The following is a 10,664-nucleotide window of genomic DNA, read 5'->3' on the forward strand; positions in this document are numbered from 1 at the left end:
TTATACAGGGATTATCTATTCGTTTCCTTTATTTGTTCATGGGCCTGCTTTTAAGTGCTTTGTCTTCTCTTGAATGATAAAAGCAGTTGATTTCACGAAGTGTACAGGTAAGGTAGTATTTGAACTGGGTCGCCCTTAAAGTCTTGGTGGCACTCATACGTGGAAGTGAATGGGACTGAGCTGACACAGCTTGTGGAACGGAGCAAGAAACTGGAAGTAGGCAATTTTAAAAACGCAGGATCCGCGGCCGGCTCCAGCATCTTCTAGCCTTTTCATTACGAGAGAAATTAGGATTCCTGTTATCTTTCTTCCCAACCTGCAGTTGGAAGAACCACCGGACCTGAACCAAAGAACCGGTATAGGTGAGCGGGAGGCGGAGCTGAAAGCCAGTTCTGGAGTCCGCCCCATCCGGATCCGCCATCCCACGTCCCACGTAGAACCAGGTTCCTGAGGGCTTCCGGAGTTGCCTGGCAACATGCCGGGCCCCTAAGGCTTCCAGGGGCCCACCAGCCCGGGCTGGAGCCAAGTGTCGCCCTCGGGAAGGCAGGCGAAGAACTGAGTCTGCACGGGCGGTGCTGGGCGCCGGCCCTCTACACGTGGACTCACAAAAGCCGTCCCCTCCGCCGGCCGCGGGACAGGGGCGGGGCCCCTCGGCGCCAATAGGCGGGATGCAGGGAATGCGCGTGCGCAGGGCCGGCTGAAGGGGTGGGCGGGGCCGAGGAAGAGGGTTCTGGGGACGGGGGCTGACGAGGCTCATGCCGGAGGGCTTCGCATCTGCTGCGGGGACCGTGAGAGTGAGTGGACTGGCTGGCGGCGGAGCCCGACCCTGGCGGCGGAGGTCCGTGAGTGGCACTGAGTCGTCGCAGTGGAACGGGATCCCGGTGTCCCTTTTGGATGCTCAGGCTCAGGATGGGAGGCAGGAATGGTCTGGGTGGGGGGCTCGCCGGCCGGCTCTGGACGGGCTTAGCCTCGGAGCACGGCCTGTCTTCAGGCGCGGAATCCCGTGTCCCTGCCGCGCGCTATGGAGCCAGACAGGTCCGGCCGGGCCGATCTTCTCCCTCTTCGCTGGCCCCTGGGGCCCCCAGGACCTGCCTGTGGGACCAGCTGTGCCGGGTGGATACTGCCCCTGGGCCGGTCCAAAAGCGCTTGGGCCAGAGGCGTTATTCTCCGTCTGCCGCTGGTTCCCCCATCTTCCTGAGGGGAGACCACGGGTCCCGTCCGCCCCGGGAGAAGTTGGCTGGGCTGTGATGGGGCAGGGGAGTGGGAAGGCGGGGGAAGCTGATTTCCTCTTGTATTCCCTCACCGGGCATTGGCACCGCCATCCACCCAGGTGTCCAAGCCAGAAACCTGGGCATCATTCTCACCTTCTCCCTCCCATATTGAATCCATCGCAAAGCTGTCTTGCATATGTTCACTTCCCCACTTCCATCCCTCTGCCTTGCCTAGTTCAGGCCACTATTTCTCTCCCCTCCGGGCTACCCCAGTAGCTTCCTGACTGATCTCCTGCATCCCTTCTTGATCTTCTGTAGTCTCTTTTGTACAGGGAAGCTTGACCCATGGTCTCAAAACGGAAGTCTGATCATGTCACCAGAGCCCTCCCCTCATCCCCTTTCTGGCCTTCAGTGGATTCCCTCGCTCTTCCAAGCTCTTGAACAGGGCTTTTAAAGCCCTTCGTGACCTGTCCTCCTTTAACTTTAGACTCATCTGTCTGCACTGGACAGTGTCTTGAACCATATGGAATCTTTTTTAGTTCCTAGATTGGAACAAGTTCCCTCTGGGCTTACATGTTCTTTACAGTATGTTCCTTCAGTCTGAGGCACTATCCTTTGGTTGAAATAATCCTTATCCTTCATATGTCACTTCAGGTGTGAGTTGGGGCTTCTGCGGTATACTGTGGGTGTCTATTTACTGGTCTCTCTTTTCCACCAGGCCATGTTCTGTCTGAGAGGAGTCTGTCTGGATCACAGTACTAATCTCAGTACCTTGAGCTGTTAGTATGTTACCAGAATGTTAGTATGTTAAATGTATAAATGAAGCATAGCTGCTCCTTGGGCTCCCCAAATGAACAAATAGATCAAGTTATTAAATGCCTGCTTTTTCAGTACAATTCTGAACCCTTAGCCCATGTAGAAGTTTCTTTAGCCAAGAAACTTGGTTATTTTCTTGCCTTCAGTCCAGGACCATGGCAGGATTAACTGGGAAAGTAACAGAGTTTTTCTTTGGCATTGGCTCTGGGTACAGGAAGTCTGGATGCTGGTAAGTTTGGCTGCTTGGAGTTTGAATTCTTTTTTTGAAATCTTTGATATTTCTTTATTTATGTATGTATGTATTGACAGGATCTTGCTCTGTTGCCTGGGCTAGAATGCAATGATGTCATCATAGCCCACTGCAACCTCAAACTCCTGGGCTCAAGCAATCCTTCTGCCTCAGCCTCCTGAGTAGCTGGGGCTATAGGTGCATGCCACCATGCCCTGCTAATTTTCTTACTTTTGGTAGAGACTGTTCTCACTGTGTTGCTCAGGCTGGTCTCGAACTCCAGGCTTCAAGCAATCCTCCTGCCTCAGCCTCCCAAAGTGCTAGGATTATAGGACCACACCTAGCTGAGTTTGAATTCTTAACCAAGGATCCTGGGCCTGGAAGAAAAGCTGCTACCAGCTGCTGGCAGAAAGACTGGCTCTAAACTCTTATGTGCTGATAGGGCTAATGACACACTGAGAGGAAAGGGTGGGCCAAATCACTGGAGGGAGGGAAGTTCCCGTTTAGGCTACATCCACTGTGATAGGGAATAATACTCCTAGGTGCCAGGACCCACTGCACTGAATCAGACGTCAGCCAGGGCTCAGTAGGGTACATGAGAGAGAAGGCAGGGCCTTGGCCCTGCCAGGGAAGAAAAGAGGAAAACAGAAAAGGAGAATAATATGTGACTGTATATTGAGGTCAAGTGAGTATGAGAGGTTACAGACCGAGGTCAGAGAAGGGAGCAACTGGTGTTGGCTGGAATAATCCTCAGGTGACATTTGAACCTGTTCTGGAAGGAAGGGAGAGGACAGACAGATGGAGCAAAGGCTGCGGGACAGGAAAAAGCTGCTGAGCAGGAGAGGAACCCTGTTGGAGCCAGGGCACTATGGGAGGGCCGATACTTTCCTCCCAGGACTGTGGCTGCTCCTTGTGAGGGGTGTCTCTAGGCAAGGGTGGTGTTCTGAAATCCCTTTGCCGAAATCTCTCCTCCCTTGGATTTTTCTCCAGCCTGGCCTTTATAATTTCCTGAACAAGTCCATTGAGCTCTGGAACTCCTGGGGTTTATCTTCAGGCTCTTTGCCCATGGCCTTGAGCTAAGTAGTTGGAGTGTGGATGATGCAACTTGTTCTTTGGGCAGGAGGGAGTTGCTTATATTTCCTTTTGACTGTGAGCAGTTTAGTTTGTTAGGTGGCAGTCAGATTCCCTGTTTTCAATGCAGCCCTTGGAAGGATTTTTTTCTTCGTGTTATGGGTTTCGTTTTGTTGTGTTCCAATGGCTAGAAACCTGTTATAACAGCAAACCAAAGTGGGATGAGTTCAAAATGAATGGTTCTTGGCCTTTATCCTGCCTCCTTTGAAGAAGGGATAATTTGGACCCACAGTTACTGTATGATTAATGACTTGTTTGCTTTTTGGTGTTATCTAAATAGAACCCCCCACCTGTACCTTCACACACACACCCCAAATTGATGTACTAAGCATCCAACCACATAGTTAGAGGAAATGCTGCCGTGAGTTCAGTGATCACTCAGTTCAACTATCTGTCTCTCTAATAGACATCTCCAAAAGAAAAGTTTTATTCTCAGTTACATCAACATTAAAACTTGGTAGCATATCCGAAAAGGTCATAATCCCCCCAGCTCTCCAAGGACCATGGCAGCCTCTGTGCCAGGCACTGTGCCCAATGCTGGGAGTGTGGGTTCAGTCCCTGCCCTCTCATGGCCTAGTCCAGCAAGGGGCATTAACAAGTAATCAGGCAGTTTTCAAGAATTCGTTCACAGCTGTCATCGGTGATGGACAGCAGCCTTCTGAAGGGCAGCATTGGTAGCTTATGGGAAGAATACCTAAGGCAGACTTGGAATTGAAGGAGTCTTGCTAGAGAAAGAGACATTTCATGTCAATGAGTCTGAAAAGCTTGGGAGGAACTGGATTCCCTTCTATGGTCCCTCATGTCCCAGAACTCTAAGATTTGTGGTCAGAACAAGTTCTGTTCTATCCTAGGCGGTCACTGCTAGGAGTAACTTGAGACCTTGTTTGCTAGTACAAGGTACAGTGGCAGTGGCCTTGTCAGGGTCTAACCCTTTTATTTAGTAAAATTGAAAGTGTAGTTTCTAGCTGTTCCTGAACTATTTTCTGGAGATAAGAACTAACTAGAAATACCTTTTAAAAATCCTATGTATGTAGTATTGGAACAAAATTATAGGCTAGATTACATTAAGTACATATTTGTGAAGAAAAATATGTTTATAGTAGAAATTTTAAAAGCACTTGGAAAGAAAAAAAGAAAGTCACAATCCTAATCTCATGACTCAGGATAATCTTTTAACAGTTTTTAGTCATTGTTTTGTATGTGAAATATGCATAATTTTTTTACTTTACAAAAATGAATTATTCTTTACAGACTTTTGCAGCCTATTCGTATTGAACATCTTTTCCTATCATTAAGTATGACAGATTGCAGTTTCATGTTACTGTTTAATGGTAAGACTAGATGCTGCTGTTTAGCAACCTGAAAGTTACACTGCACTCCCAGTGACTAGTGTGCCCTTTAAGGAGGGGCCGTAGGAAGTAACACAACTAATGGGCAAAATGGATTCGGGAAATTTTTCTAAACATTGTAGTGTGGCATACTCTCAGGGTCCTACCTGAGAGCCTTTTAGGGTAGGTAAGGAGGGCTCAAGCACCTCTTCTTCCCGGCCCCAGCCCAGCCCCAGCCCCAGGCGCGGAGAGTAGAGACAGCAGCAGCTTCTGAGCTGAGCTGAGTGTGTGGTGTGTGAGGTATGACCGGTACCTTGTGCTTTATCTTTACTGCTGTGAGTTTGGAGCTGTGCACTACAATTGGCCCATTAGAAATCACTGGCCCTTGTTGTCGGGCAGAATCTGTTCTTGTCTTTGGAAAGTGAATGTTAGGTCAGGTCTTTGTTTTTGTATTAATATGTAGGTCTCCTGGCTGTCTTTCACCTTCTTTTTTGAGGTCAGTCTATAGGCCCTAGGGAGGACCAAGACTTTCAGCTGAACCAACAGTTACTGAAGGCCTGCCAGACCCTGGGTGGGGAATACTGGTGGGGATAAAGTACTCCCTGCCCTCAGGGAGCTTGCTCCGTAGCTGGCTGTGTTGCCTTGCTGACCACAATTCTAAGTGTAGCCACACCCTGGTAGTACTTGCTGGAATCCTAATTTGTCTGTAACTTTCCTTTCTAGTGCTCTCTCATGTGGTTATGTTACTTGCCACTATCACAGCACTGGGAGGTGGGAGAGGAGGAGTTAATAGGTTCTTCTCCATGTCTACTGCTGCAGACCTTGATCTGAGCCTCTTACCGCTACCACGTTCCTGCCTCTGGTCCTGTCTTCGCCACTTTATACCTTCCCCACTGTGTGCCAGATGAGTCATTCTGAAGCCAAGCTCTGATCCTATCTGACAAATTGTTAGTGACTCTCCATTTATCCTCAGGGAATGTGAAGCCCCTGGCCTAGTGTGCAAAGCCATGTCCACTGTGGCCTGTTCAACCTTTGCAGCCTACCCCCTCTTCTGTCTGCTTCATACCTTGTAGGCTCCAGCCCTACTAAACTACTGGTAGTTCCTTTCCCACTTGAGGGCACCTGCCACTCTGCTCCGACATTCCTGTTGTCCCCGCACATCTGTCCAGGCCAGCTAAAGTGTCTCACCAGCTCTGTCACCCTTCTCTGATCTTCCTTCACCCAGAGGAAACTTCTTCCCTTGGACTCCCAGAGGGTTTTTTCTTTCTCTAGGACACCTCACATTCTGCCTTTCTTTGTGCTCTTGGTAGAAAGCATTTCTCTCAGTGGACTGTAAGTTTTTGCTAGGCAGGAATTATCTTTAAATCCCTTTAAGCTCTCACAGAGTTGCTTGGCACTCTGAAGGTGCTTCAGGAAACGTCATTTGAGTGACGGGGACCTGGAGTGCCCAGGGTCATCCCACAGTCTAGTAGCAGAGCTGGCCATGGACTAGTTCGACGTGCTCTCTTCCCTAACCTCGCTGCTCCCTCGGATTTCCCAGGAGCATACTGTGACAAGTTTTGACAAACCTTCACTCTGTTGCTCTGTGTTCATCTTCTGTGATTCCCATCTTACAGATATCGGTGACCATGCGATCCCTGAGGCTGCTGAGAACCTCCTTCCTGTGTGGCCTGCTCTGGGCCTTCTGTGCCCTAAGTGCCAGGGCTGAGGGGCCTGGGGCCGGCTCCTCCCATCCCAGCAACGTGGGCCTGGATAAGAACGCAGTGCACGACCAAGAGTACGTCTTCAGCCGGGGCTGTGCGGCCAGCTGTGAGGGCACGCTCACTCCTCCTTTCTTTCCCCCTATTTATATGGCTCCTACACATTGTTCAAGGGTGATATTTATTCCTTGTAGCCACCTGTAAGCCAGGCGTTCTTTTTTCATCATCCTATCACAGGTGGAGGATCTTGAAGCCCAAAAGGGACAAATTACTTGTCAGAATCCGGTCTCTCTCTCTTTCAGCACAGACACACACACACACACACGCACGCAGTATTAATAGTAATGGCAGAATCCAGAAAATAACTAAGGTTTCTTGACTGTAACAAGACCTTTCTTTAAATTGACACATTCAAACATTGAATCATTTGTTGCAGCTTTTGTCCTTTGCCAGTTAGCCTCATATGTTTTACTTTGTTGTCCTTGAATTATTTTTAAAAATGTATTTTTTTAATTGATGGCCCCAAAATGTTAAAACAAAATTCTAATAATAAAGAGGAAAAAACACTATAACCTTGCCAGCATAACAGATGAACTGGTCGACTTTTTCTCTACTCCTTTCATGGCCCTGTCTATATATGTTAGCCTTGAGTGTGGTCTGCTACTGTTGCTGTTTGTTTTGCTGAGCTGGATGAAGTTTAAGATCTTGAACTTTTCAAAGTCCTTAAGGCTTCAGCATGATCCCAGCATCTCTGCCAAGTGGTCTGAGTCTGACTGTTTGTTTTTAGGCATATCATGGAGCATCTAGAAGGTGTCATCAACAAACCAGAAGCAGAGATGTCCCCACAAGAACTGCAGCTCCACTATTTCAAAATGCATGATTATGATGGCAATAATTTGCTTGACGGCTTAGAACTCTCCACAGCCATCACTCATGTCCATAAGGAGGTAGGTGTGGCAGTGGCTTGGGGGGGCCATATCCTGGAATGGCTGCCTTTGGTTCCCGATCTTGATGACCTGTGCTGTCCTTGGGCATCAGGAATGCTGCTTCTCTTTTCTCTGCCCTGTTCTGCCTCTTCCTAGTCACTGGTCCTTCCCACAAAGGGTGACCTGCTGAGGCAGAAGCCCCAGGGCTGTGCATTTGTATCTTTACAAATGCTGCAAGTATTTCTGCTACGTGTCAGGGTTTGAGAATCAGGGCCTAAGAAGACAGACTACAGTGAAACTGCAGAGCAGGGGAGGAATTACTTCATTTGCGGAGAATGGTGAATCCAGGACTGAGGGACGTGGCAGTTGTTCAGGGTTTGTGTCATACTGTACGGTGCTCCATAGTTTCTGAAGCACTTTCAAATAGGTTAGAGATCTCATTCGATCTTTGCAACAGCCTGAGTAGCCAGGGATAGACATTGATATTACTCCCATTTTCTAGGGAGTAGAATGAAATCAAGATCTTGTGCCTCCAAATTTCATGCCACCCTCTTCTGCCATGCTGCCCTTTGTCAAGAGGAGGGGAGGCAAAGTGTGAGGTGGGTGTGATCACACTGGCTGCCAGGAGCACAGATTGGGGTTGGCTTGAAGGCAGCAGGGAGTGCTAACAGTTTTGCACAGCCAAATGGCATTGTTTTGGGAAGGTTCTTCGCTGTGGGAGGCAAACTGATGGATGTGAGGATCAATGGGAATGGCATTAGGGAGAGCAATTAAGACTCAACAGTCTTGGCAGACGAAGGCTGGTGGATATGGGAAATATGGCAGAGGAAGAGCCAGCCACACATGTGAATGGCCTTAGCTTAGCCCCTGGCATGGTGAGCCCTGCTGCACCTGCTTCTGGAGCAAGGGAAATACTTTCTCCTCAAAGATCACACAACAGGTTCTACTGGTTGGCAGTGCCTTCTTCCTCTTGTTTTGATGCCAAGATGTCCAACTGTCTCTGTTTTCACTTTATCAAACAAATAGTGCACAGAGCTGACCCTTGGGAGGTCTTGGACTTTTCTCTAGGATGGGTTTGTGTGTCGTGGAATCTATGAAACTCGTAATTGTCTGTGTGCCAGACCCAGCTTTCTACAATGAACATGTGTTGCTTTTGTAATTAGAAAAGGATGAACAGGAATTTTTAAAACAAATAAGCAAGAGCATAATTTGAAGGGCCTTCTTTTAAGTGGCAAATTTAATTTCTAAATTGGATTATTATAAATTGACTCTATATCTGATACATAGATTTATGAATGCCTAGAAATAGCCACGTACTACCTTGAAAGAGTTCTTGGACATGCATAAGCATGGACATTTTGGACATTATCTAAGCACTTCTTCCAGTAAAATGTGCAACTCATCATTATCTACTTTATATTTTGTAGGAGGGGAGTGAACAGGCACCACTAATGAGTGAAGATGAACTGATTAACATAATAGATGGTGTTTTGAGAGATGATGACAAGAACAATGATGGATACATTGACTATGCTGAATTTGCAAAATCACTGCAGTAAACATTATTTGGCCATCTCCTAGTTATATGCAAATGTGACCTGTGACAATGTGATTGAACACTTTTGGTAATGCAAAATAACTCATTTTCAACTACTGCTGCAGCATTTGGTAAAAACCTGTAGCAATTTGTTACACTGGGGTGAAAAAGAAGTGAAAAGAAATAGAGGAGAAATGGGACATCTTGTACTGCCAAGTACTGTTAAATCTCTTATTGGACAGGGCTTGCTTAAAGCATCTTTTTAAGAATATTGGATAATTGGAGCTGAGTACTCAGGAACTTGACTGTAGTAAAATACTGCTAGTTTTCTTAATTTTAATTCATGCTACCTGAGAAGTAAGAAAACAAGCTTTGCCAAGTTGACACACTTTTCAGCACTTTTCCATAACAGTGAAGGAATGGAGTGAATGCCAAATATTTCCCTTTGGTGCGGTCCTGTCTCTTCAGGTGAACATGGTCAGTATTCTGTAAATTTCCCCTGGTCTAAACGATTACTTGCTCTGCGCAAGTGGATATTTATTAGGCTATTTCAAAGCCACAGCATAAGAAGACTGTCAAATATTGAGTTCAATTGGCCACAGAGTCTAAGATTCTGTGTCCTCTGGCATTTTGGAAATGATACACCACTGGCCTAAGTGATTAACCTTTTTCAGATTTTTCAGTGTTTTATACAACTACTGCCACGTCCTTATACTTTATTTCTTTCCTGTCTTCTTTGATCTGGGAGAGACCCTGAATTTAATCATATTCTCTAATCAATGGTAATGTTTTAGCTTTCTTAATATTTGTATTTCACTCTTGTTTGAAGGGTTTTGTTTTGCAGTGTAGGAATTGTTAGGAATGTGAGGACTTGGTACAGCAGGGGCAAAACTACTAGCTGGTCTAGCCTAAGTGGGAAGTGACAAGATCGTTCACCGAACACAGTGATGAACCTGGTACAAGTTCTATTTAGAAGGAATGTTGCTTAAATTATCTCTTCTAGCTTGAATACATGGATTCTTTTCAAATCAGGAAAGATTTTTAGAAAAGGAAGCCTCAAAACTCTTTAACAGTATGAATCTTAATAGGATTTGAACATGAGAAGCAGCGCAGAGTGTAATTTGGTTTATTGGATGTCATGGATGTGCTGTAACGGAAAACCCAAAATGGTGGTTGAATGGGAAAAAGAAACTTCATAAAATTTGCTGTAAGATGTATAGAGACTTATTTTCTTTATTAAAGTATTCTTATAAGAAAACATATGTATTTGTAAAAATGGTTTCCTGTGTCAAGTATTTGTGCAATCAGAGCTAACTTGTAAACTATTCTTGTAATATTTCATTATTTTGAAAGATTTCTATGATGAATTCTGGATATGTAACCAATAAAACTGATGAAACAAAATAGAGTAGTTGGTTCTGTCCACATAGGCTGCTTCTGCTACATAAAGGGTTTGGTTGTTTAACATGTGTCTACTGTTATCAGGTCCTGTGACTGTCCTCGGCTGTACCCTGCTCCTTTTGCAGAGGTAAATTAGGCATTTTTCTTCTGAATGAAATCACTTTTGGATCTTTATCCTTCAGCCAAATTCTGATTATGACAACATTCTCTAGGAGAATATATAGTGTTTTCTTCTTGAGTCTGGTGACTATTTGTTCTTCCCCAGAACATTTAATTAGATAACATTATTGAAAACATCCCAGGCCCAAGCAAAACATGCAGTCTTGCCTGGCATTTGGGAATGACACACTTTGTTGAAAAGGAAGTTACCGTTGCCTGTTCTTCC

The 10,664-nt window shown here is 46.1% G+C and overlaps 1 protein-coding gene across 1 annotated transcript; it reads left to right on the forward strand.

Moving 5' to 3' along the window:
- The first annotated feature begins 472 nt into the window (after window positions 1-472).
- On the forward strand, window positions 473-10,276 carry MCFD2 (multiple coagulation factor deficiency 2). The gene is made up of 4 exons (XM_012638870.1): window positions 473-838; window positions 6,332-6,492; window positions 7,203-7,362; window positions 8,769-10,276. Exons 2-4 carry the CDS (start codon window positions 6,344-6,346, stop codon window positions 8,898-8,900), a joined length of 441 nt encoding a protein of 146 aa, XP_012494324.1. The 5' UTR covers window positions 473-838; window positions 6,332-6,343; the 3' UTR covers window positions 8,901-10,276.
- The last annotated feature ends 388 nt before the right edge of the window (window positions 10,277-10,664 follow it).

Source organism: Propithecus coquereli, unplaced genomic scaffold, assembly GCF_000956105.1.
Source record: "Propithecus coquereli isolate 6110/MARCELLA unplaced genomic scaffold, Pcoq_1.0 Scaffold136, whole genome shotgun sequence".
Classification (NCBI taxonomy): Eukaryota; Metazoa; Chordata; class Mammalia; order Primates; family Indriidae; genus Propithecus; species Propithecus coquereli.